This window comes from Oryza sativa, chromosome 10, assembly GCF_034140825.1.
Source record: "Oryza sativa Japonica Group chromosome 10, ASM3414082v1".
Classification (NCBI taxonomy): Eukaryota; Viridiplantae; Streptophyta; class Magnoliopsida; order Poales; family Poaceae; genus Oryza; species Oryza sativa.
The window spans coordinates 4,756,445-4,784,287 of NC_089044.1; the positions used below are offsets into that span (position 1 = coordinate 4,756,445).

Consider the following 27,843-nt stretch of genomic DNA (forward strand, 5'->3'; position numbering starts at 1 on the left):
TGAGGTTCTTCTCCACCAAACAATCAGTCTCCACTATAATTGGAAGGAGTGTCCACTGAAGAACCAAGTTAATACCTTCCCTATAGGCAAGGAGTTCTGCCTCCAACGGACTGCTGCACCGGTCAAGAAAACCACAAGCAAAAAAAAAAAAATTACCATCCCCATACTGTTCTTTGACTACTGAATCGAGATCCATATATTATTTGTTTCATGCTGGACATGTGGACTCGAGAATATTATCTCCGGGATCAGATCAGATAATAATTTTGTGCATTTTGCCTTATCGTGACTTATATCTTGGACGTGCGTGCTGTAAATTGTTAAACTACTACGAGTCATGGTGTTTTTTTAAGGGTTTGCTGCCAGCTTCCACAGATGATACGGATCGGATGCTATTAATATGTTGGAAACTACTACCGCCGGGCGCCCGATTGGGGGTGGGAAAAAAACTATTTTTTCTCTTAAATTATTTATCCAAATCATGATCCGATTGCACCATTAAATTTGTTGCAATTAAATATTTAAAACAAGACTACACATGGATATATTCCGATGAAAAAATTAGCTTATTATTGAAATATTTTTAAATATTGCACGTTGTTCCACCAAGTAGATCAGAATTGTTTCACTGAGTAGATCGAAAATGTTTCAATCGTTTAAATCGAGCGTTGTTTCACCTTATATAAAAATAATATTTCAGCAAATAGCGAAAGAATGTTTTAAGTCCCTGCAATATTTGATCCATACATAGTGAAACATTATAAGTACACTAGGTGAAACATTTTTTGTGGAACAAAAAATAAAACGAATTCCCTTAATAGAGGGTTTCCATAATATGTGGGTGATTTGTTGCAAAAGAATGTTTTAATTCACTGCAGTATTAGATCTATATATATATAGTGAAAAATTATGATTACACTAGGTGAAACTTTTTGGTGGAAAAAAAATGAAACGAATTCCCTTAATAGAGGGTTTTTAAAATATGTGGGTGATTTATTACCCTCCTCCCATCCATCCCAACCGAGCGACCGATTGTTGATGGTCCTTATCGATCAGTTTCGACCGTCAATATTACTAAAATAGGAGAGAACTGGTGATGCTTGCAATGCATAAATATGTTAGAGTAATAATATTCCACTAGTATTAGGTTTACTAACCTTTTGCAGAGAATGATCATGTAGTAGAGGAGAATCGACATCAACTCAGACGATAAATCAATCGGACGATGTCGAGAACCAGACTTGTGTATGAATAGGCCAAGAACTCAGAATTGAAACGATGAATTGGGCCAAAATTCATAAGTCTGCGGAGTAGAGCAATAGAGGAGGCCACCAGCCGAAACTGGGCTGGATAGGGCAGCCCCAGGTTCGGCCGAACCAATCCTGGCACCGTTGGATCCAGTTTTTGGCATGGACATTCAGGATTGCATCCCAATGACGGTTGGAGGGCACTTAGGACAATTCCCCTTCCACAACCATCATAACCACCTGGGCACTTAGGACAATTCCCCTTCCACAACCGTCATAACCACCTCTATATAAGGAGCTCACTCTCTTCACTTCAACACACACCTCAAGCAATAGCTCTCTCATTCCTCTCAAGTTTAGTTTAGTAGTATCTAGCTGGTAGAATAGAAATAGAATGGGAGTCAGGAGTCCGGAAACCTTCGGAAGAGTTCGGGTATGGCCCTAGCAGCTTTCCTTTCCTCTTTTGTAAGCTTTGTACTTTTATTAGAATACTCTTCTATATACATTTATGGTATTGAAATACTTTCCGAGTATATGAGTACCTACTTTACATTACGTTCATGTTATACTGAATATACGGCTAGCTTATCTGGGAGATGCTTTGGTGCGGGTATAGTGTTTGCTTATGCAATTACTCTATGTCATGACGATGATATTAGAGTAGTACCTAGTAGTTTAGACGTGGTGTCTAGATTACGATATATCATTATTTGGGGTTATATATTGCGGATGAGAGGTGGGCCGCTGATGGTGACAGCTCAATACGGGTATTCCTCCGCGCCTATATATAATCCTAAGTTAATTTCCTAGGGAGGGTTTTCCTCCGTATTTAGCCCCGGTTGGATGGTCATGATGGGCTGTCGTAAGGAACTCGGCAGTCAGGGGTGGCTTTTCGAAGTACCAGGAGGGCATCGAATAGAGGGTGTTAGCTAGTATATCAGTTAACTAGAATGGATGTATACTATGTATATTAGAAGTATAGGAATAGATTTCTTTTCTCTTTTCTTTCCACCTAGCTTAGATTATTTATTATGAGGATGAGCAGAAATGCTTGTGTGTCACTCTACCCTTGGATTATCTTAACCCCTGCTTAGAATATGATTATCACAAGTAATATATAAATTATTAGTTGAGTTCTCTCTACATGATTTTCCCACGGAATAAAATAAATACGACACCCTTAGAATACTCTCGGGTGAAATGCTACAATGGTATAACCATAATATACTAGAAGTGTTTCTGCACCATTGCTGGGAATTATATTTCTAATAATATCGTTAAGAAATACTAACACCGATTCGGAGGATTCCCGTAATATGTTGGCTGGCGAGTTTGATTCATTAACTTCATCCTAACCACGTTTTCTAAATTGTTAAATGTTAAATGATTTATTTTTGTGAAAAATGTTATATATAAAAAAGTTTTTAAATATAATAAAACAAATCTATTTTTTAAGTGTTAAAGAAATAATCATTCATTAGTTGTTAGTGATTTATCTTGTTTCTCATGAAGCAAATTAGGCAAGTGGGACAGCTCAAACGCATTCTAGCCATACGAGGGTGGCGCCTCCTGCTGACGGCACAACTGCTGGCGGACGGCCGGTGTGGTCGGCGCAGGGAATCCACACGGCGGTGCCAGCACGGGGAATGCTGCTTCTGCGCTCTTAGTGGTTGGAATATAAATGTAACGGTGATGATAAAGTAGGATAAAATTGTATATAGGATGGTATCTCCGATAACTGACTTATATTGAGTAATTAATTATGTGCTTCTCGATAGCAAAAACATATATCTTCTAAAAAATAGTGAGGTTTTCTTACATTTATATATGTATAGAAAGTATTAATCTGAAGCAGGCAATCAGTGAAAACCGGCCCGTTTGGCTCGTTGGAGGCAGTCAAGTAATACCACTGTCCACTGCCACCACCACTTCTGGAGTTCTAGTGGCTCATCCAAATAGCGGATTGATGTTTGTTGTTAGTGAATTTATTCGCTCAAGCAATAACATGAGCTTTGAAGAAGCCATTGATGTCGCCGCAGTCGCTCTGTCATTATAGATATAGGCATTGGTGATGCAGAGGTTGAGAGTCGGCATGAGGAAGTCCTCGGCGAAGTGCATCTTTGAGTTAGTGAAGTAGCGAATGTCAGTGATGCCTATGATCAGCAACCTAAAACACCGGTCAAGGAAAATGAAACACTGGTAAAATAGGATCACTGGAGTGGAAATTTCCTTCGACCTCCCTTTAGCGCTTGGTTAGGATCGGAAGGGTTTAGGGCTTGTGAGGAACAGGAACCATGTCGAGAGAGTAGTCATTTTCTCGTACGAGGCTTATTTCTCTTATTCCTCTTAATTCCATTGGAGTTTAGTGCGAGTGATCCAATCAACGCGCATGTTGTGCGCACGAGTCCATAGACTCATACCTTTTCTGTTGTAGAGATCGTCGAACTCACGTGGGCCATGCCGCATGCCTCCATCTTGCTCGGATAGCCAGAGATCATGACCTAGCATTTGCATCTCATAGAAAGAATAAGACCGAATCAATGATCCGACGTGACCGGCACCTGTCTTAAAACCGGCACTTATGTGTGGGACCTATTTGGATATCGAGGTGCCGGTTTTAAAAAATTTTGCGCGTGGGTGCAAGGGTGGGAAAGGCATTATACGTGTCGGTTTTACATACTCCGGCACCTATAGTGCCGATACCTATTTACCTTTCTGTAGTTATGGGTGCAAACAGCGTGGATTGACAAGAAAAAAGTCAAACGGAATTGGTGGAAAATATGTGACAGTCTTTTCACCAAGTATTTCAAATTTATATTCATCATATAGATTGAAGATTCAAGGATAACTGAAAAATAAAAATTGCATAACCCACTCAGGAGTGAGAATGGAACCCACGCCATAGAGTTATCAACTTGCGGCGCTAGCCATCTGACTAATTACGAGTTTTGAAATAAAACTAGGAAGGTAGCCCACGCATTGCGCGGGCATGTATTTTATATTGCGTTTGAAAAGCTTATATAAACGAAATATCAACTGGATGAAACTACCATGTTTCAAAAGTACTATTTCTCCATAATTTTTCTCATGCATTTCTTAGATAATTTATCCAAACTTTTTGTTACCTTTTAAAACATATAATATTTAATTCATTCATATAAACAATTATCTATGGTCCGTATAAAAACCTGCCATGTTTCAAAAGTATCTATTTAATTTGTTTGGAAAACAATCTACAAATTAAACGTAAATTAAAAGCTTGTTTAATTGAATGTTTAGTGGTATTTTTCAAAAAATCCTAAAGAACTATTGTTGTTAGTAAATAAAACTATTTGTACCATCAAGTTAGTTCTCTTTTTAGTTGGTTCAGATTCACGCAAGTTGTTACATACATATAAATTAACAAACACATATCATATAGATCCTCACTTCCTTGTAATATTTATGATCTATAGTATCTCTTCTATAAGAAAATATAGTCAACATGAGTCCAAAAAATTTAAATGTAATAGTAACAAATATGTAAGCATTAATATGTATAGGATAGATGCAAGGCCATTAATATGTAAGCATTTAAAAATTATTATAAAAATGGAACATGTAATGGTTGGTCCAATTTTAGTGCAAAGTACAAACTTATTTGATTTTTCTCCAAATAGTTCAATTTAGTGACTATTGATATGTTATTTTTTTAGTTTTATTTTATATCAGCTCAAAACATAGGGGTTATGGATCTTTAAATTGTTGGTTTAGTTATGAATAGAGCAATAGTTAGATTAGAAATCATATGTGCAACTTAAAAAATATGCATGTTTTAATAACATTATTGATTTTCTCGCTATAAAAAAAGGAGGGTAGAGGAGAGAGTGGAGAACTTGAGGTGAGAGGGGAGAGGACGGGTAGTGCTATGTTGTGCACATGTGAGGGGAGGGTGAAGTGCACGGGAATATTTTTTTCTAAATGATTTAATTGAAAAATGAAGATCCTTATTTTATCAAAATTTCTAATTTCCTTTTTTTTCAAAATTTTAGGATGTAACACATGATGGCTTAAGATTCGGGTAGTATTGTGTTGTGCACATGTGAGGGGAGGGTGAAGTGCATGGGAAATTTTTTTTTTCTAAATGATTTAATTGAAAACTGAAGATCCTTATTTTGTCAAAATTTCTAATTTCCTTTTTTTTCTAAATTTTAGAATGTAACACATGATGCCTTAAGATTCTAAAATTATATCTATTGGTTTAAAATAATGGATCCACCTATTAAGTGAAACTTATGAGTAGATATATTTTCTTACAATTTCTAAGGTTTTGTTTTTAATTAAGACGTACATGTGATGTACGTACATGTGATGTACGTCTTAAGTGCGCTGCAGAGAATAAACAATGATTTGAGGTGACATATTACTTATTGTAATTTTTTATAATGCTTTGTTTCTTCTATTTGGTTATGATGCATAAAGGATAGGTGTGCAAGCTCAGGTGGTGTTTATTTTTATACAGTGAAATATGAGTAATATGGATCTTAACTTATTTATTTATAAATACATTAACAATTCAAATAAACTTTTAAAAATCAGATATAACATAAGAATCATAATTATTTAGCTTTTGTAATTATTGATCATTTTTATATTATGCTATTAATTAGTTAAAAATTATAAGACGGAAGAGTTGAGTGGGAGAAGAGAAGAAGAGAAAGTACGCACACATATAATTATGTTTTATACATTTTATAGTGTTTATTTATATGTTATAGTTAGCTACAAATTTAGTCATAAATAAATTGAAAGATATAAGCGGATTAAAAATTAGTGGTATAGGTCGTGTTTAGTTCTTTGGCCAAAATTTTTTTGAGTGTATGGACACACATTTAAAGTATTAAACGTAGACTAATAAAAAACACATTACTGATTCTGCCTGTAAACTGCAAGACGAATTTATTAAGCCTAATTAATTCGTCGTTAGCAAATGTTTACTGTAGCATCACATTCTTAAATCATGGCGCAATTAGGCTTGAAAGATTCATCTCGCAATTTACATGCAAATTGTACAATTGGTTTTTTTTGTCCACATTTAATGATCCATGCACATGTGTCCAAACATTTGATGTAACATTTTTGTAACACCCGTATTTCTGTTGCTTTTATTTAAAAAGTTGTCATTTACAAATTTGGAGTTAAATTTGGTTCTTAATTGATTTTTGTGCCAAAATGGATCTCAAATCCTCTCCTAGAAATTCCCTTCAATTTCTGTGAAACCCTAGTCCAAATTCAAATTCAAATCCTTTCAAAATCTCCTCAAAATTCAACTCTACAAATCTCTGGAAAAAGGTGAAAGTTCACTGTTCAACTGGGCCGCCCTCCCCTTTCTTTTTTCTCGGCCCAACTCCCCTCCATCCTCTCCTCTGTTCTTCTCCCCTTAGCAGGCCGGCCCAGCCCAGCCCGCAACTCCTCACCTTCTTCCTCCTTGAGCCAGCCTCATCCACGCACACAAGGTGTTCGACAGAATGCCGACCCAAGACGCCGCACCGTTTTCGTGTCGTGGCAGCGCCGCGTCGCACTCCCGTGCACCGCGTGTCGTGCCAAGACCACCTCCGCACCAAGCCGAGGCCGCGCCACACCAAAATCGCGTCGCGCCAAGCCGTCCTCGCCCCGGTTTCTGTTGACGGTCATTATCGATCAGTTTCGACCGTCAATATTACTAAAACAGGAGAGAACTAGTGATGCTTGCAATGCATAAATATGTTAGAATAGTAATATTCTACTAGTATTAGGTCTTCTAACCTTTTGCAGAGAATGACAATAAAGTGGAGGAGAATCGACATCAACACCAACGATAAAACAATCGGACGATGTCGAGAACCAGACTTATATATGAATGGGCCAAGAAGTCAGAATTGACACGATGAATTGGGCTAAAATTCACAAGTCTGCGGAGTGGAGCAATAGAGGACGTCGCCAGCCGAAGATGGGCTGGTTTGGGCCAGCCCATGGTTCGGCCGAACCAGGGGGTTCGGCCAAACCCCCATCTCCACCGTTGAGGCCAGGGTTTGGCATGGACGTCCAAGATTGCACCCCAATGACGGTTGGAGGGTACTTCAGACAATTCCTCTTCCACAACCGTCATACCTGCCTCTATATAAGGAGCTCACCTTCTCACTTCACTCACACACCTCAAGCAAGAGCTATCTCATTCCTCTCAAGTTTAGTTTAGTAGTATCTAGCTAGTGGAATAGAATTAGAGTAGGAATCAGGAGTTCGGAAGCCTTCGGAAGAGTTCGGGTATGGCTCTAGTAGCAATTACTCTATGGCAAGGGTAGAGTGACACACAAGCATTACTACTCATCCTCATAATATATTATCTGAGCTAAATGGAAAGAAAAGAGAAAGAAAATCTATTCCTATACTTCTAGTATATATACATTCTAGTTATCTGATATATTAGCTAATACCCTCTATCCGATGACCTCCTGGTACTTCGAGAAGCCACCCCTGATTGCCGAATTCCTTACGACAGCCCATCATGACCATACAACTGGGGCTAAATACGGAGGAATACCCTCCCCAGGGAATTAACTTAGCATTATATACACACGCAGAGGAATACCCGTATTGAGCTGTCACCAAAGCATCTCCCAGATAAGCTAACAGCATATTCAGTATAACATGAACATAATGTAAGGTTGGCATTCATATACTTGGAAAATATTCCAATACCATAAATGTATATAGAAGAATATTCTAATAATATTACAAAGCTTACAAAAGAGAAAAGGAAAGCTACTATAGCCATACCCGAACTCTTCCGAAGGCTCTCAGACTCCTGATCTCTACTCTATTCCTATTCCACTAGCTTGATACTACTAAACTAAACTTGAGAGAATATGAGAGAGCTTGCTTGAGGTGTGTGAGTGAAGTGAGAAGGTGAGGAGTTTATCTAGCCTCCCAATGACGGTTGTAACGGTTGGAATAGTCGGAAATACCCTCCAACCGTCATTGGGAGCTAATCCACACCGTCCAGAAGAAGCCCTGCATCCAACGGCGACGAGGGCCCTGGTTCGGCCGAACCTGGGGCTGGCCCAACTAGCCCATGGTTTGGCTGGTGGCCTCCTCTGTTGTTCTTCTCTACAGACTTGTGAATTTTGGCCCAGTTTGTCATGTCAATAATTCTAAGTTATTGGCTCATTCATACATAAGTCTGATTCTCGACATTTTCTGATTGATTTATCGTCTATGTTGATGTCAATTCTCCTCCACTTTATGATCATTCTCAACAAAAGGTTAGTAAACCTAATACTAGTGGAATATTATTATTCTAACATAAATATGCATTGCAAGCATAACTAGTTCTCCTCTATTTTGGTAATATTGACGGTCGAAACTATTCGATAATGACCGTCAACACTCCCGTCGCCTCGCTCTGAACCCTACCACCCAAATTCCGGCTGTAGCCACCGTCGGCTGCGCGTCACCCACGTCTCGCCACCAATCCCGCTCTACGTGCGTCACTTCGTGTCGCGTCGCCGTCGAATCGCCACCAGTGCATGACGCCAAGTCTTCACGTCGCCGTCCCCTCCTCCCAGGAATCCCATGTCTTCTCTTCCGACCGCCGAGGAGTATCTCCAGTAGCAAGCCGAGTATGAAGACTTCTAAATGTTTCGTGCCTAGCCCAAACCTCGCCTGTGGAATAAGTTAGTTGCCTAGGTTAGTTGCCTAGTGCTTAGTTGTTTAGTCGCTTAGTCTTTCCGCGCTGTTCGCTTCTGCGCCGTCGTTTTTATGGTTATTTCTGTAATGATTGTGTTGTTTATCTATGGGCCTGTCCATGATGACAACTTATGTAAGAACTACTACCCGGTGATGTAATAAAGTAGTTTACTTTGATTCATTTATTCTGTGTGTACCAGCTAGTGTATCCTGGGACTGGTACTATATTAAAGGTAATGCATAACACTCCGGTGTAAGTTAGCTGTGTTTATGGCTAACGAATGTCAGGCGTTATAATTTTTTGTCAAAATTTTTGGGATCTAAACACACCCATAATTTAGATGTTATAGCTGCTGAATTGTTTAACAGAAAAAATTCTTTTCTAACTAATAAAGTATGATAATAGGAGAAAAAAATATGTGCAAAAATATGAAGACATTGAGAGAAGAAGAGGTGAAAGTAACGTGAGTATGTACTATCCTTAAAACAAACATACATACATATAGTAATACGTACGGCTCAAGGTGAAAAAAAAAACGTTCGTACATACATATAGTAATATACGTACACGCCCAAGGTGGACCTCGTATGGGGTTAGGCAGTTTGTTTTCTTTTGATAAATCTAATGGTGGTAAATAATGGATCCACCAAATTTAATGAAAAGCAATAGCTAGAGAATTTTTAGAAAATTCTCTAATTTATTATAATACTACGTGGCGGTTTGGAAACGTTTGTAGTGTATCCTGGGACTGGTACTATATCACAGGTAATGCATAACACCCCTATGTAAATTAGTTGTGTTTATGGCTAACGAATGTCGGGGCGTTACAATTTTTGGCCAAAATTTTTGGTATCTAAACACACCCATAATTTAGATGTTATTGCTGCTGAATTGTTTAACAGAAAAAATTCTTTTCTAACTAACAAAGTATGATAATAGGAGAAGAAATATGTGCAAAAATATGAAGACATTAAGAGAAGAAGAGGTGGAAGTAACGTGCGTACGTACTATCCTTAAAGCAAACGTACATACATATATAGTAATATACGTACAGGCCGGCTCAAGGTGGAAAAAAACCGTTCGTACATACTATATAATATACTTACACGCCCAAGGTGGACCTGGTCTGGGGTCAGGCAGTTTTTCTTTTGATAAATCTAATAGTGGTAAATAATGGATCCACCTAATTTAATGAAAATTAATGGCTAGAGAATTTTTAGAAAATTCTCTAATTTATTATAGTGCCACGTGGCGGTGTAGGAACATTTGTAGGATGACACGTGGCGACTTAGGAGCGTTTGTAGGAAATATAATGGACTTTTAGTATATAATAGATAATAGATAGATAGATAGATAGATAGATAGATAGATAGATAGATAGATGATAGATAGAGAAACATGTTAATTACATGAGCATTGCTCTAGTCCTTCTTTTTTACCACAAGGTACTAGTACCGTGAGGTACTGAAATCCCGTCCGTTGATGATGGCAGATCGAACGGTCGCGATTACATGGTACCTCGGGGTACTAGCTTGGTCATGGGGTGGCAATCGCGAGTGAGCCATGGTGAAAGGGTATAATCATATTTTCTCGTTTGGAAGGATGTTTGGATCGGTGGTTTGTTTGGGGAAGTGCCGCAGAGTAGCAAAACCCTAGGCTTCCTCCTGATGGTGGCGCGTGGCGGACAATACGACGGCGACGGCTATGGCGGCGGCATCAGTTGGTCTCGACGCTGGCGTCTTCCACTTGTCCCGTCATTTTCCCCTTCGTGGCGGTGCCTCATCCATTCCTCTCGACACCGCTACTCCTGCGACCATGCGGCGGATAGGGTCCTGGAGATCCACTGCAGCCACAGCCCTTGCAACGGCGTCGAGACGACTCCTGCGACTGCGACGATGACTCCTGCGGCTGCGGCTGCGACTACTCCTGCGACCGCAGCGATAACTCCTGCAGCGCTGGTGAGGACACCTGTGGGGGCCACGCTTCCAGAACGATTGAGGATCTGCATCTGCCTGCGGCCGTGCGGCCGTGCGGCGGATAGGGTCGACCTTCACCTCGACTTTTTTCTCCCGTGCAGTGCAGCGGCGCTAGATGCAGGAGAAGGGAAAGCGAGAGATATCGAGGCGCGCACGCTATTTGGACCACACGCGATAGCTCCCCATCGTACCCCTCAGCAATCAACGGCCGGATGGAGACTGGTGCCTCATGGTACCAGTACCGCGTGCTACAAAAGTGAGGACGGGAGAAAAACTCTAATTACGTATATTGTAATTATAGTGTGTAATATAATTATATCTCAAATATAAAATATATTGTAATTATAGTGTGTAATATAATTATATCTTAAATATTTTATATTTGGAAGTTTTATGACGTGTTTTGAGCTGATAGCCCACGCACCGGGACTGTTATCTGCCAACCCACGAGGTCACAGCTCATCTGTAGTCTTGTTTTTACCTGTTCAGACAGTCACGTGATCCATTCATCCAAGGTAGTAGGAAGATAAATTCTCCATCCCTCCCATCAAATATCAATATAATCTTAACACATTCAAATTCATAGTATTACAATGTATCATATCTAATATTGTTGAGTTTTTATAAGATGGAAAGAGTACAAGTGAGATAGACGAGATAATATAGACTAGCCTATTGAAAACTTTTACTTTGCCGTACATGTAGTATTAGTTTTTTATTGAAAATAATTGAAGCTAAGCATTGACCAAATTTCTCTCGAGATGTTACGTATAAGGATCCCATATAATCTAGGAGTTCTTGCTAATTAACTACTCCCTCATTAATAGAATATAAAAAGTTTTAGGATTGGACACGGTTATTAAGAAAATAGATAGAAGTGAGTGGTAGAGGGTTATAATTAGATGAGTAGTGAAGATAGGTGGAAAAAGTGAACGGTGGAGGGTTGTGATTGGTTGGGAAGAGAATGTTGATCGAGAAGTTATTATATTTTGGGACAGATCCTGAGGGCTATTTTGGGACGGAGGAAGTATAGTATTCCTCTGCAACAGTATATTGATGAACAGTGTTTGGCAATTTGGACCACTGCGTTTTGATGCACGGTGATTAATACTACTACTGCTAAAGTTAATTTCAGTTATACTGGCGGTTGCAGGTGATCTCCATTTTCGTCATGTCACACGCATGCAGGCACCACACCAACATGATCAAATCCAATTTCCCAATCTCCATTCTTGATTGGGAGTAAGCAGTCCACTCCAACAGACACAATTTTATACATTCACACACAGTGCTTCGTTGTTTTATATACATATAGTTGCAAATATCCCAGTTTCTTCCACACTATTGCTTGTCAACCCCAGTAGTGCTACCAATGGCGTCGGCTTTGTTCCTTTGGCTTTCATGGCTTGTGCTCTCCCTCCTCTCCATCTACCTCCTCGATCTCCTCGCACACTCCCGCCGCCGCCTCCCGCCGGGACCCCGCCCTCTCCCGCTCATCGGCAGCCTCCACCTGCTCGGCGACCAGCCACACCGCTCGCTCGCCGGCCTCGCCAAGACGTACGGCCCGCTCATGTCGCTCCGCCTGGGCGCGGTCACCACGGTGGTCGTCTCCTCGCCGGACGTCGCCCGCGAGTTCCTGCAGAAGCACGACGCCGTCTTCGCCACCCGGTCCGCCCCCGACGCCGCCGGTGACCACACAAGGAACTCCGTCCCGTGGCTTCCCCCGGGGCCGCGGTGGCGCGAGCTCCGCAAGATCATGGCGACGGAGCTGTTAGCGACGCACCGGCTCGATGCGCTCCACGAGCTCCGGCAGGAGAAGGTGTCGGAGCTGGTGGACCACGTCGCGAGGCTGGCGCGCGACGGCGCGGCGGTGGACGTCGGCCGCGTGGCGTTCACCACCAGCCTGAACCTCCTCTCGCGCACCATCTTCTCGCGCGACCTGACCAGCCTCGACGACCGTGGCGCGTCCAAGGAGTTCCAGCAGGTGGTCACGGACATCATGGGGGCGGCCGGAAGCCCCAACCTGTCGGACTTCTTCCCGGCGCTCGCCGCCGCCGACCTGCAGGGCTGGCGCCGGCGGCTGGCCGGGCTGTTCGAGCGGCTGCACCGGGTGTTCGACGCAGAGATCGAGCATCGCAGGCGTGTCGCCGGAGAGGAGCATGGGAAGGTGAAGGACGACTTTCTGAGGGTGCTCCTGAGGCTCGCCGCCCGCGACGACGACACGGCGGGGCTCGACGACGACACGCTCCGGTCAGTTTTCACGGTAAGGACATGCTCCCTCTGACCAAAATATAAAAACCTCGATTTTCTAGTGAATCTGAATAATCTATCCAAAATAATGGTAAATGTCTTGTAGAATTTTAGGTTCTTATATTTTACCACGAAGAGAGGGTTCAGCTTTTTCACATGCTGAAACGTCTAGCGAGTTCCATTGTAGCTACTGTAGGTAAACAGAAACAGCAATAGTTAAATTAGGTTTGCTGTCAATGTCGCATACTTCCGTTTTTTAACCCATATTGTTGTTAACTTATCGTTGTTGAATTTAGTTCCACGTCGGTAATTGATAATGGGATAGCACAACTTAAAAAGTGAGGGCAGTAATTATCCAAGACTAGTCTCACTAGTACTAGAGAAACAATTTTCCTGAATGAGCTATTTAGTTTACAGACGAACCCTTAAGAAGCCTGTAGGTGAAAATCGCATGCCAAAATAAACCGATTTTCTTATTTTTGCATGCGGGCATTGTTGGCCTCTTAAAAATATACTTACAAGTCAATCCTTCATCCTCTTTTCCCTCCTCTACACTTCAAAATTCAAAATTTCATCCTCTTTTTCCTCCTCAACACTTCAAAATTCAAAATTTCACCTTGCGGGCCTCTTGAAAACATGCCTACAAGTCTATCCTTCCTCCACTTATCCCTCCTCGACACCTCAAAATTTTATCTCATCCACCCATCCACGTCATTATCCTTTCTATCCTCTCTCTCACTCTCTATCCTCTTCCACTCTCTCACCTCTCTCTCCCGCGGCCGGCGTGGGCGCGGCCAGCGGCACCGCGCGGCTTGGCGGCGTCCTTAGCGGCAGCGACCGAGAGCGGTGAGCTCGGCAGCGTGTGCGCGCCGCTGCGGACGACCGCCCCTCACCTGAATCCAGTAGAGGCCGCTGCCCCACGCCCCGATCTGGCGGCGACGGTCGTCCCCCGCCCGGATCCGAAGGCGGTGGCGGCCTCAGCGGCATGCGCGCGGCGGCGACCGAGAGCGGCGGGTTCAGCGGCGCGTGCGCGCAGCGGCGGCGGTGGTGGCGGGCGGGCAGGCTCGGACGGTGGGGAGGCACCGGATCCGGCTACCGCGACGGCGACGGCGACGATGACGATGACGGAGACCGCGATGGCGACGACGACGGCGACCGTGAGGAGGGTTTTCTTTTTTTGGATATTTTTTTTGGTTTTTTATTTTTGCGTGCGGGCGACATAACCACCCCGCACGCGAAAATCGCGTGCGGGTGCGCCACCCACACGTAAAAATAGTGATTTTAAAGACACTTGGTTCCAGACAGTTGGAAGATCCGCACGCGAAAATCACTTTTGACCGCACAGAAGAATCATTTCTCTACTAGTGTGTTTAGGGCTGTATAGGTCCAGGACCTAAAGTTGTGACTCCGGTTGGTCCTATGGTAGATCAGGCCCAATGTGACCTGGATGGCCCACGGTTGGTGGGCCAGGCTACGCACTCTAATAAGTGGTATCATAGCTCAGGTTTGGAATCCGCAATGATTTCTATGGGTCACATGGGTTGATGTGACGGAAAAGATTGTTGACAAAAGTATGATATTTACACAAATATCAGATGGCTACCTCCTCGTGTGCAAAGTAGAGTTTTCACAAAGTTTGGAATCCGCAATGATTTCTATGGGTCACATGGGTTGATTGACGGAAGAGATTATTGACAAAAGTATGATATTTACACAAATATCGGACGGCTACCTCCTCATGTGCAAAGTAGAGCTTTCACACGATTATTACGCGGGTAATGCTGCAGGTGGCTTATCTATTCTATTTTCCTTTCTCTTCTCTCTCTTTTAACCACTTTTTAAAAAAAAATTAGACAATTTTTCCTTCTAAATTAATTATACGATTCATGATTCAATTTCATCATTACGTTCGTCATAACTAAATCTTTATAAATTGATTCTGCTTGATTATATTTATGAGAAAATATATAATATGATTACAGATCTAATTTAAACATTTTTATATTATACACGAAACAATGAGATGTAAATGTTGGAATATTAGAAAATACTCAATGAAACATTCAAAGTACAATACGTGCAATATTTCTGAATAAATAAGTAAAACATTAGAAAATAATGAAACATCCGATGACACTACATGCACCATTAACAAATAAACTATTGAAACATCACAAAATAATTATTGAAACATTAAAAAACACACCCGGTGTGACATTTAAAATAGATCCATTATAACACAAAACTTAAAAGATGCAGCATAGTCAAATTCTAATTGTAACATTTATTTCTCACACGTCAAACTTTTGTTGGAGAAAAGAACGGTACAGGTACAACTGCACTGAACCCGTCCCCCAATTTCTTCTTGTAAATACATATAGTTGCAAATATCCCAGTTTCTTCCCCAGTACTGCAATGGCGGCTTTGTTTCTTTGGCTTTCATGGCTTGTGCTCTCTCCCTCCTCTCCGTCTACCTCCTCGACCTCCTCGCACAATCCCGCCGCCGCCTCCCGCCGGGACCCCACCCTCTCCCGCTCATCGGCAGCCTCCACTTGCTCGGCGACCAGCCACACCGCTCGCTCGCCGGCCTCGCCAAGACGTATGGCCCGCTCATGTCGCTCCGCCTGGGCGCGGTCACCACGGTGGTCGTCTCCTCGCCGGACGTCGCACGCGAGTTCCTGCAGAAGCACGACGCCGTCTTCGCCACCCGGTCCGCCCCCGACGCCTCCGGTGACCACGCCAGGAACTCCGTCGCCTTGCTGCCCAACTCGCCGCGGTGGCGCGAGCTCCGCAAGATCATGGCGACGGAGCTGTTCTCAACGAGCCGGCTCGACGCGCTCCATGAGCTCCGGCAGGAGAAGGTGGTGGAGCTGGTGGACCACGTCGCGCGGCTGGCGCGCGAGGGCGCGGCGGTGGACGTCGGCCGCGTGGCGTTCACCACGAGCCTGAACCTCCTCTCCCACACCATCTTCTCACGCGACCTGACCAGCCTCGACGACCATGGCGCGTCCAAGGAGTTCCAGCAGGTGGTCACGGACATCATGGGGGCAGCCGGAAGCCCCAACCTATCGGACTTCTTCCCGGCGCTCGCCGCCGCCGACCTGCAGGGCTGGCGCCGGCGGCTGGCCGGGCTGTTCGAGCGGCTGCGCCGGGTGTTCGACGCAGAGATCGAACATCGCAGGCGTGTCGTCGGAAAGGAGCATGGGAAGGTGAAGGACGACTTTCTGAGGGTGCTCCTGAGGCTCGCCGCGCGCGATGACGACACGGCAGGCCTCCACGACGACGCGCTCCAGTCAATTTTCACGGTAAGGACATACTCCCTCCGTCCCATAAAACCCCATTCCTACCATCTGTGGCGAATCCAGGCCTATTTCGTGGAGTCGACTGACCCACAACTTTTTAAAAAACATCGTATAAACTTTGATTTTCATGTATAAATTCAAAAGAATTTAGAGAAATGACCCCACTTAAATACGAATCATTAGTAATTAACCCAGAAGCTTAAATTTTTAGCTCCGCCACTACCTACCATCTCAAGAAGAGATTAGTGAAGAGTAAAAAATTAACCAAAATACGTCTCATTATTGAAAAAAGTAGTAATGTTGATGGTAGATAAAGGGTATTTAAGGGAGAAAATTTCTCGTCTTATGTGCCGAGGTTAGATAGAATATTAGAAGTTGGTTTTTTTGAATAAAATTCAAATTTCAGAAGTTGAGTTATTTTAATGGAGGAAGTACATGGTATTTCCTCTGTCCAAAATATAAAAGCCTCGATTTTTTTAGTGAATCTAAATAATCTATCGAAATTAATGGTAAATGTCTCATCGAATTTTATGACGAAGAGGGTGTTCAGCTTTTTATGTGCTGAAACGTCTGGCGAGTTCCATTATAGCTAGTGTAGGCAACCACAAACAGCAATAGTTAAATTAGGTTTGCTGTCGATGTCGCATACTCCGTTCGGTTTTATTTTAATTGACATTTTGGACAATGATACGGTCTACAAAGATAATATATCTTTGACCTTATTTTTCTATTATAATATATACAATAAATAAATGCATGTATAATTTTATTATAGTGTTTTGAAAGACAAATCTATATATGTTGTTCTAGTTTTTTTAAACAAAATATTTTTAAAGTTATTGATGGTCAAAGTTATAAAAGTTTGACCTCAACCTTGTCCAAAGCGTCAATTATTATAGAATCGGAGGGAATACTCGTTCCTTTTTTAGCCGATACTGTTGTTAACTTATTATTGGGTTTAGTCCCGCATCGATAATTAATGATGATGAAGCATAACATAAAAGATAGGGGGTAGTCCTTACCTATCAGATAGTCTTTTGGGCTGTGTAGGTCCAGAACTTAAAGTTATGGCTTTGATTGGGTCTGTGGTGGAACAGGACGATCATACATCACCAGTCCTTAACTTTTTCAAATCGTTCAATTTACATCCCTTAGTTCAACATCTTAGTTCTAAGAAATACGCATGTAGCTCGGAAATCTTAATTCGTTATCTCTTCAATATTATAGACTATAGGAGATAGCTTAGAGCTTAAACACAATCATTTATACAAAGCATATAATGGGCCTGTTCGGCTGCCATTCTGGCGGCAGCGCTGCGACTGCAGCTCTTGCTTAGTGCGGCTGCAGCTGTGCTGCTTGCTGCAGCAGCTAGCTGTGTGCAGCTGCGAAAAATGGCAGCCGAACAGGCCCAATATCAATAGCATGTGCTAATGCACGGGTTAAGTTAGTGATTAGTGCTGAATAATTCATCACCTGAATGCTCTCTCATAATTAAGAGTGTGCTATATATTAATATCTCAAAGTGGTTTTTGTTGAAGGATTTGTTTGCTGCTGGAAGTGACACAAGCTCTAGCACTGTAGAATGGGCGATGGCAGAATTGCTTAGAAACCCATTACCAATGGCTAAAGCATGCGATGAACTGCAACGAGTTATTGGATCCACAAGAAGAATTGAAGAATCTGATATTGGTCGACTGCCCTATTTGCAAGCTGTCATCAAAGAAACATTTCGATTGCATCCACCTGTTCCATTTTTATTACCACGTCAAGCTACAACAACAATTCAAATATTGGGCTATACAATACCTAAAGGTGCAAAAGTGTTTATAAATGTCTGGGCTATGGGTCGAGATAAAGACATATGGCCAGAGGCAGAGAAGTTTATGCCGGAGAGATTTCTAGAAAGGGCAACTGACTTTAAAGGTGCGGATTTTGAGCTCATTCCATTCGGAGCTGGAAGACGGATCTGCCCTGGATTGCCATTAGCTGTTAGGATGGTCCATGTGGTTCTTGCATCACTACTAATTAATTTCAAGTGGAGACTCCCAGTCAAGGTCGAAAGAGATGGAGTTAATATGACAGAAAAGTTTGGTGTAACTCTAGCAAAAGCCATTCCTCTATGTGCTATGGCCACATCAACTTGAGTTAGAAGCCAGGCAGCCACTTCACTGGACTGCTCAAAAACATTGTATCAGGTATGACAATATTTTGCTGTCCAGTGGTCTCTTTTACCAATCATGATGGAAACGGATTGTCAGGTTTCTCTGCAGTTGCTTCAGTCCAAGGAGAAGGATAGGTCTGATTTGGCATATGTTATCAATGCAGTCAAGGATCTTATGGGCGGTGACAGGGAAATTCTCTTTAGTAAAGTCTGTCGTAGTCAAAACCGGGTTAGCCAATGTTTAGCGAATAAAGCTCGGTGTGAATCTCTGTCAGGCCTGTGGCCGGATAATAGTTGTAATTTCATTTCATGGTTAGCGAATAAAGCTCGGTGTGAGTCTCTGTCAGGCCTGTGTTTGAGTAATATAGATCCTTTTCCCCGAAAAAAAAATGTATGGCAATATTAGATGATTAATGTGGAATATTGTAATAAATCATTACGTGTATTTGTGGGGATATATTGTTCCAATAGGATAAATAAGCTGAGATTTGGATATTTACTTTTTCTTCCACTTGCTAGGAAAGCAAAAAACAAAAACCACAAGAAGATGAACACGACATTAAACTAATTGTATAAGTGGAACGACACGGCAAAAGAAGGCCAACATATAAACTATACAGTGTAGCTCTGAATATTATTTTTTACAAGATTAACAGGCAGCTCTGAATATTTTTCGAGATTAAAGTGTGCACATAGTCCTTAAACTTATTCAACATTCTAATCTATCTCCCCGTACTCTTAAAAAACGGATTTACGTATCACAACTTGTTAAAATGCATCATTCCGTTTTGAATTGCCATAACTTCTCTGCGATTCTACGTGGGGTTGAGATGACATGCCACACAAACACTAAAGTGGTATCATCACTAAGTCTACACTAACCGACAAATAAGACCCGCCTAGAAAATTTCTTTTTATTTTTTTCCTTCTATGTTTTTTCCTTTCTTTTTCATCTCCTTTTTCTCTCTTCAGCTGCAGCCGCCACCACCGCCACCAACCTCACCATCCTTCCTTCTCCTAGGGTGAGGAAATCCAAGTGTGAGGAAGCCCATGTTATGCCCACCACCGCAAAGCTCCACACCCCCGCCACCACAAAGCACGGCCTCACCGATTATGTCGCTAGTTGTGATAATGAAGCCCACATTCAAGATAACAAGTGGCCACCTAGCTGAGCTCGAGAATGTTGGCCCTCGGTGCGCGCTCGGTTGATTGGCATAAGTCCGTCGACCTCTGCTGCCTCAGCGTACTCGGCTTGGTGCCTAACGAGCATCTCCTGCTCCAGTTTGTCTATCTCCTCGGTCGTCATGGCAACCTTCGACTGTAGCCACCAGAGCTCATCATGCCCGCTGCCTATCTCACCATTGCCGAACACGAAAGTGTAGAAACCCTAGCTCAACCGCCAGAGAGAAATTGCTAAATCTGTCTGTACCGTTGGCCTCCTCCAAAACTAAAGGTACAATCACTTTCTTTATAACACTTCCACCGTTTCCCATCTCCTTCCCATTGTAACTGTTGTTGAATCTCACCTAATCATCGCGAGGCCGTGTCAGGGGGCTCCATGCATGAATATTTTCCATGTCACTCGTCCATGTCAGCGCCGGAGACAAGTCAGACACGTGGGTCACCCTGTATTTCTCAGTGATTTTGCAAAAGCGCCCCACTCTTATTCACATTTTGTTTTTTTTTCTCACGATGAATCAGTCACCTGAGGAATTGAGGGCAAAGGTGAGGTGGAGTGGTTGCCTGCCTGAGGAATCAACAACGAAGTAAAGGACGATGGCAACTTGGCGATGCCTTGAAAGTGGACAACGGAAATATCGCTCCACTGAGTGGCGTTGACGTGGCCAATGTGGTGGTGTCACATATAGCCTACAAGCAGCCAGTAGGCGCACGCATGGGCGGGGATTACCAGGAGGCCGGTGGGGAGGTGCCCGGTAGATGAAACTGACCAGGCGGCTGCGTGGGGCGTGCTTCAATGTGCTTTTGCTGAACTAGTGGTCGGAGTCGAATTGATCGAACAGGCAATCTCTGAATCTTCTTTTGATTTGCGAAGTAGGCATTGGCCAGAATCTTTTTTTATTTATTCCTAATTAATACACGAATCATAATTACCTCTAAATTTATTCCTAGTTTTGAATAAACTAGCAGTATATACATATTTCTAGATGGTTAATTCTATTTATTTTGAAAGATACTTTTAACACCACAAAAAATTACTTCTATTTTTCTAGAGAGTTACTTCATCTACCAATATAGCTACTTCTGAAACTGTGAAGAATTACTTTTAATACCGTGAAAAGTTATTTCGATTCTTCTAGATTTAGAGTGAAGAGTTAGTTCTATTTTTATTTTTCTTGATTCAGTTATTTTTCTTTAGTAATGTACTTCTAATACTGTAATTATTTTCTTAATTCTATAATTATTTTCTTAGAGTTATTTGTCCTTTGCTCTATAGGTACTTTTAATATCATCAACATTAATTATTTTCTTAATACTGTAATTATTTTCTTAGAGTTATTTTTCCCTAGGTATTTCTAATATCGTCAACGGTTACTACTATTCTCTTAGAGTTACTTTCCTATATTATGAAAATATTTTTTTCAAAAAAAATATATTTTAAAATAAAGATAATAATTGCATTTACTCGTGAATGTTGTCAACATTGTACTTCACAAAGTTTCTTATTTCAAAATTGTCCTTATTTTCAATGAAAAGAAGTAAATTACTTTTGAATGTTTAAATATATTTAACATTGAACTCGTTTTGTCATATATTTTGAATGGAGAGCTATACTTTAAATGGATTTTACAATAATACACGATTTAAAAATTATAAATCATGGAAAGTTGAAGGAAGCCATAAAAGAAAGGAGCTAGTGAATTGGTTGGTGTTAGGGCATGTACAACCTAAGGCACGGGTAGTAGTAGCCTCATGTGGGCCATACCACCTAGGCTACACAAAGGAATCTCTGTCTCCAATGGAGGATACACTCAAATAGGTCCTATAAAATCAAAGGGTACTATAGGAAGATATTACATCCCACAATGGGTGTTCTAGCCCACAAAACCACCAGTGTTGTTTTACTCTCCTAATTTTATTCGGCGATGCCTCCGACTCATCTATTTCCACCTCTTTCTCGTCGCCTCTCCACCTGCCCCAGAACGCCGCCTCTGACTTCGTCGGTTCGCCCCACCGCGCCACCGATGACTTCGCCACACTGCGCCACCGCTGACTCCGCCACACCGCGTCGCCCACAAGCTTCCGCCGCTCTCTCTCTCCCTCTCTCTTTCAAAGTGTGGGAGCAGCGGCGGCGAGGCCCACGAGGAGCACGAGCAGGAGGAGGACGCGGCGGCCGCAGCAGCGGCGGCGAGGCCCACAAGGAGCACAAGCAAGAGGTGGCGGAGTGAGATCCAGTCGGTCTTCTTCTCCAAGTCGTCACCGTCTCTCTCTCCCTTCGCCCGTCATCGCCGGATCTGGTAGGTCACGCCTCCTACTCCCCACCGTGCTACCGCCAACTCCGCCCCAACACGCCGCTGAGGGTGAAAGGGGAAACTACCACTGCGAGAGCGGGACCACAAGCGCAAGGCTTCGCCACATCATCACCCAACGCGAAGCCCCAAGCTGTGGCTTGACGAAAAGTAGTCGAGGAGCACGTCCCAAGGAGAGGAGGAGGCGAAAAGAAGTCAAGGAGCACGTCCCTCACAAAGACGTCGTGGCTCTACGCTGGCCGCTGGGGAACACCTCCAGCTCGAAAAGGTACGGCATTTGAACGGCGTCGCCAGGGATAGGCCCTTGGCCCCATATCCCCATCACATAAATAGGCATCCTGTGGAAGGTTAGTAGATTGTTGGTGTTAGCCCCATGCCCCATCACATAAATAGGCATCCTGTTCCACACTAGAGCTTCTCGATACAGAAGATCACATGTGCCCGGTACAACTAAGAAAATAGCTATAGGCCGTGTTTAGTTTCATTTAAAAAAAATAAAAATTTAAAGTATACTGACACATCAAATGTAATTAGACTCAAGATGTGCAATTGATTTTATTTTCACCATGCATACGTCAAATATTTAATGTGACAGAAAAGTTAAAAATTTAAAGGGAACTAATCACAGCCATAATAACAAAAGCCATACTCTCTGTATTAAAGATCCAACAGGTTCAGAGAACACGCAAGCTCAGAACTACACATCACCAAAATTGGAGCAAGTTTGGGGGTACATATCCGCTCATACAGTGGAGGATTTATTTCTCGATTCTACGAGCTTTTTAACTAGAGTTCGACCGGGAAGTCAATTACGGATAGAAATGAGCATCCTGTCTTCACCATCAAGTTTAGTAGGGCTCCACGGGTGCGCGGAACTTGGCACCAGCGTAGACAGCAGCCGCACCAAGCTCCTCCTCAATCCTAAGAAGCTGTTGAAATAAGAAATAGCATGAATTAGTATAATAATTTTACCCCTTTTTAATGACTAGCTTAAGCATATGCATGGATTCGTTAACGCCTGAACAAAAATATGCATGAATTAGTGGACAGTATTAACTGAACTACCCATTAACGCATGAAAGCATCTGAGAACAAAAAAAATCATGCTTGGGCTAAAGTAATCATTCAAGTCTTTCAGATCTAAACAGCACGTAAGAAATGCAGATAGAGGTTGGCTGGGTCAGCTGATTGGTTTTATACGGTACAAAATATGAAAAACTACTTGCCTGGTTGTATTTGGCAAGGCGCTCTGATCGGCAGGGTGCTCCAGTCTTGATCTGACCCTGTTTCAGAATGACAAAGATATATTCAGCCCTCACATTCAGTACAAGAGTAACAACTAATACAGGATGCCGTAAAGTTCACTACAGTGAATGTAGAGCACAGAATCTTACCGTGGCCAAACCAACAGCCAAATCAGCAATGAAGGTATCCTCAGTCTCACCACTGTGGCAATGAAACACAAGTCAATATACAAATGGTTGGTAGTCAGACCAGGTCCACCAGGAATAAAGACAGGTAAGCATATCAGTATACCTCCTGTGGCTGGTCATCACACCCCAGCCAGCACGCTTTGACATCTTCACGGCCTCAATACTCTCAGTGACAGATCCAATTTGGTTAACCTGTTGAAAGACAAGGGTGATATATTCGCACATGGAAGATAAACTATTAAACGTGAAGGAAAGAATCAATAGAACCATACCTTCAGCAGAAGAGCATTGCATGACTTCTCCTGGATTGCCTTTGCCACCCTCTGCATAACATATATTAATATTAATTATCAACCACACTGAAAGAGAGATCATATTTAGAAGTAATAGAAAACTATGCACTCACTGTTGGGTTGGTGACAAGGAGGTCATCACCGACAATCTGCACTTGCTCTCCAATTTCAGCGGTCATCTTAGCATAGTGTTCCCAGTCATCCTGGTCAAACGGATCCTCAATCGAGACAATGGGGTATTCACTGACAAATGACTTGTATACATTCTTCAGGCTATCACCAGATATCTTTTGTGAACCATCATTGTTCTACAACAAAAAGAATCACAAATGTTCCCAATAAGTTCACAGCATTATATACATCTACATGATATCAAACAGTGAGCCAATCCCTACTATCAAAAATGAAACAGATTGCCACCTACCTCCTCCTTGAAGTTAAGGTCATAGGTTTTGTCCTTGTCATTGTAGAATTCCGAAGCAGCAACATCCATTCCAATGACAACCTACCATATCAGGTTGCAAAAAAAGTCTCAAGCCTCAGTCAATCAAAAACATTAACTTATGCAGAAAGATAAACAATAAATTAATCAAAGTACACAAACCTTGCCAGTGTATCCAGCCTTTTCAATTGCAGTCTTCAAGAGCTCAAGACCCTCCTTGTTTTCCTGCAATATCACACAACACAAACGATTCAAACCACATGCTAAGTATATTCATTTAGATTTCTAATTACGGATTAGCTTCATACATCAAAACAGAAGTTATCTCAGCATCTAACATCAAGCAAATACAAAGCAAAACAGGGAAACATAATTGAAGTGAAGCACTTCACATGGATCAACAGCATAGTGGAAAGAAAGATAATTGAATTCACTGCTGCAGGCATAAGTACCTGAATGTTAGGAGCAAAACCACCTTCATCACCAACATTGGTGGCATCCTGACCATACTTCTTCTTGATAACAGACTGTACAGATAAAATTAATTAATTTTCAATGACGTAAGATGGGGAAAAGGTTTAAAATGAAGATGAAAGAATTACCTTCAGGTTGTGGTACACTTCAACACCCATCTTCATGGCCTCCTTGAATGAAGCGGCCCCAGTAGGAAGGATCATGAACTCCTGCAATATAGAGCACATCATTAAATAACTTTATGAGCAACACATAGAATGAGAAAATCTTAGTTCAGATCACTGCCTGCATGGCAAGCTTGTTTCCAGCATGTGATCCACCGTTAATGACGTTGAATGCAGGTACGGGCAAAACCAGTTGCTTGTTTCCAGCAAGGTTGGCAATGTGCTGCAAAACAGAACATATTATCAGTTGGCAAATTCATAAACGAATAGATAAGAGGGCAATAAATTGCACATCTTAACATGCAGCAAACCTGGTACAGAGGAATCTTCTTGATGATAGCTCCAGCTTTGCAAATGGCCAGTGACACAGCCAGGATTGCATTAGCACCAAGCTGCACATATTGATAAAAGACTTAGTAGAATCCACTTACAAATGGTACATCTACAATTTTCATGACTAAGGCCCATGACCAGATGGATTAGATAATACCTTCTGCTTGCACCACCCCCACTCATTTTTGGTTCCATCAAGCTGCTGAACCATGAAGTTATCAAGCTCAGCCTGTGACGTAGGGTCCTGCAGAAGAAATAGAGCATATAATGAATTCTGGATTTAGTCTCAAAATACAACAGAATAGGTGAACCATGAGACAAACCTTGCCAATCAGAGCTGGGGCAATAACCGAGTTCACATTGTCGACAGCCTGAAACAACAGAAAAAAAATGTAAAGAAACAAAAACAACAAAAATAAAACATTGTAACAGGTACCAGAAACAAATTGATTTTTTATAACCCATGAAACAAGTATACATCATGATGCAATAGGACCAGTATAGCAAGTTGACTAATTTATTTAAGCAGTTAAAAGGTGGACAAGTCATAATTGATTTGACTTTGTCTTTTTTTAGTTTAGCCAAGACAATATGACTTTCTCATCTGCCACTAATTATTTGATAGAGAGAACATAGAATCTGAACTCTTGAGTAGTTTAAATTATAGCACAGCAAGGAATGCAACTAGGAACATGCTCCCATGGCTACAAGGAATTTAACCAAAAATAGCATTTGTTTGGATTCAATCTCCGATGCTAAAATAGATATTATCAATAGACTCACTTTAAATGCTAAGAGAGCTTGATGCTGGTGAAGCAATAACATTGAATAAGGGCAGGATGTTTTATGTTAAAAAATCAACTGATCTCTTACATAGTTAAATATCTAAAATAGTTTGCAACATAAAAAGTATCAAAGGCAAACCTTGGAAACACCCTTTCCCAAGTAATCAGATCCACCGTCCCTCAATTCGAGAGCTTCATAGACACCTGTAGATTATGAAAGAGATGAGATTAGCTTCTAGCCAAACCATAATCACATCATTTAAGATAATGTGAAACCATGGTTATGAGCAAACAAAGCAAAAAAAAGAACATCTAAATAACCCACCAGTTGATGCACCACTGGGAACTGCAGCCCTTGCAAAGGTTCCATCTGAGCAGCACACATCGACCTGATGCACATATGTATCATAAATTATACTAGCAACCAAATAACATTTTGTCGCAACAGCATGAAAACAAAATGAAACATTTACTGTATACATGGTAAGAGTTGGATTTAGAACTATCGACCCACATCACAATTACCACACCCACGGTCAACAATGCTTCGACAATAATGAAGCCACGAGCAAGTGCAGGACCCACAGATCTGTACCATGCATCCTTCAAATCCGTAGAAAAATGTATGACAGGTGGGGGAATTCGTGCACGGCGCAGCATCTAATTGATCTAGGCGATAAATCAATATTCGCATTAAATCTAGGCGATACCTTAACCCTCGCTTTAAATCCAACACAACAGTCGTTCACTGTCTCCAGATCCCACCTACCCTCCACAAAACCCCTCGCGAAAAGGGGTTAAACCCTGCACCAAATTCCGCAAACAACCCCGCAAATCGCCTAAACCCCCAAACAACCTCGCCGGAAAAAACGAATCCACGGTCATCGCGACGGCCTCAGCGCCCCCCACCCCGCGAGATCGACGGAATCACCACACCGGAACGGCCCATCTGGCCAGATCGAAGCAGGGAGGCCGCGAGAGGAGGAAGAGATCAGATCGGCAGCGGGAGGGAGAGAGAAAGCTCGTCTCGGCGGCGGTACGTACCTCGACGGTGGGGTTGCCCCTGCTGTCGAAGATCTGGCGCGCCTTGACGGACACGATCGTCGCCGCCATGGGAGGAGGAGGAGAGCTTCTAGAAGGTTCTAGCAGCGGAGGAATGGAGGAAGGAGACGGGGTTGGTGCTAATAAAGTGGGGTTTCGATGGATGCGAGACATTTAGGGCAGACCGCCCATTTATAATGGAGGGTGGTGAGTTGGAAGCAGCCCTAATAGTTACGGTCACGAGGAGGGTCGACGTGCAGTGTCGCTGACAGTGGGCCCGGTTTGGGGTGGGATTGGGGTGTGGTCCCACGTGGAGGTGGGGTTGTCGATGTTCTCGATGCGGAAACTTGTGGGCGTGATGGAAATCGGCGCCGCCCTCGCGTCGCGGCCCGCCGATGGAAGGAGGTCTTCGCCAGCCGTCGGATTTTGAAAAGTTGGGAGAGAGAGGAGAGCACCGGTTTCCTGGCTGGTCTCGTTTTTTTTTTCTTGCTTCTAGGCGGCTGAGGGGGTCGTGCCATTAGTACGGTGGGTCCAGCCAGATGGAAGCGATGGACGCGAAGGCCGAATGAAGCCCTGGCGCATTGGGCAGTTGACAAGGGATTGAGAATTTGAAATACTCAACGGTATATTTCACCGCGCTTTTATCACATGGAGCCAACAACACATTAGACTTATATGTTAGTGATAAAAGCACGGTGCATTGACTATAGAGGATCCTGATTCGTTGACAAAAAGATTTAAGCATTATT

At 42.6% G+C, this 27,843-nt stretch overlaps 2 protein-coding genes across 9 annotated transcripts; one reads left to right on the plus strand and one right to left on the minus strand.

Annotated features, from left to right (window-relative positions):
• The first annotated feature begins 12,237 nt into the window (after window positions 1-12,237).
• LOC4348175 (geraniol 8-hydroxylase) lies at window positions 12,238-19,136 on the plus strand. Of its 7 annotated transcripts, none has more exons than XR_010737104.1 (3): window positions 12,238-13,191; window positions 18,019-18,675; window positions 18,739-19,136. XR_010737104.1 is itself a non-coding variant. In XM_066304917.1 (3 exons), exons 2-3 carry the CDS (start codon window positions 15,791-15,793, stop codon window positions 18,622-18,624), a joined length of 1,299 nt encoding a protein of 432 aa, XP_066161014.1. In that variant the 5' UTR covers window positions 13,083-13,191; window positions 15,724-15,790; the 3' UTR covers window positions 18,625-19,136. The 7 variants fall into 7 exon arrangements, 3 of the variants coding, with proteins under 3 accessions (XP_066161012.1, XP_066161014.1, XP_066161013.1); XR_010737105.1 differs by having other exon boundaries at window positions 18,751-19,136; XM_066304917.1 differs by adding an exon at window positions 15,724-16,483 and having other exon boundaries at window positions 13,083-13,191; window positions 18,019-19,136.
• A 3,520-nt stretch (window positions 19,137-22,656) lies between these two features.
• LOC4348176 (enolase-like) lies at window positions 22,657-27,293 on the minus strand. Of its 2 annotated transcripts, none has more exons than NM_001403943.1 (17): window positions 27,098-27,275; window positions 26,379-26,442; window positions 26,193-26,257; window positions 25,592-25,639; window positions 25,426-25,512; window positions 25,247-25,327; window positions 25,057-25,158; window positions 24,900-24,980; window positions 24,750-24,824; window positions 24,460-24,522; window positions 24,280-24,360; window positions 23,969-24,163; window positions 23,835-23,885; window positions 23,666-23,754; window positions 23,524-23,575; window positions 23,356-23,412; window positions 22,657-23,058 (listed from the first exon to the last, which is right to left on the minus strand). In NM_001403943.1, the coding sequence occupies exons 1-17, from the start codon at window positions 27,266-27,268 to the stop codon at window positions 22,978-22,980; spliced, it is 1,443 nt and encodes a 480-aa protein (NP_001390872.1). In that variant the 5' UTR covers window positions 27,269-27,275; the 3' UTR covers window positions 22,657-22,977. The 2 variants fall into 2 exon arrangements, with proteins under 2 accessions (NP_001390872.1, XP_066160527.1); XM_066304430.1 differs by having other exon boundaries at window positions 22,764-23,058; window positions 24,900-24,977; window positions 25,054-25,158; window positions 27,098-27,293.
• Between the last annotated feature and the right edge of the window lie 550 nt (window positions 27,294-27,843).

Coding starts and splice junctions, on each gene's coding strand:
- LOC4348175 (XM_066304915.1), top strand. CDS start 12,301: ATGGCGTCGGCTTTGTTCCTTTGGCTTTCATGGCTTGTGCTCTCCCTC. Junction 13,192..18,018: donor CGCTCCGGTCAGTTTTCACG/GTAAGGACATGC, acceptor TTTTTGTTGAAG/GATTTGTTTGCTGCTGGAAG.
- LOC4348176 (NM_001403943.1), bottom strand. CDS start 27,268: ATGTCTCGCATCCATCGAAACCCCACTTTATTAGCACCAACCCCGTCT. Junction 25,513..25,591: donor CCCCAGCTCTGATTGGCAAG/GTTTGTCTCATG, acceptor TTTCTTCTGCAG/GACCCTACGTCACAGGCTGA. Junction 24,523..24,749: donor GTTTTGCTCCTAACATTCAG/GTACTTATGCCT, acceptor GTGATATTGCAG/GAAAACAAGGAGGGTCTTGA.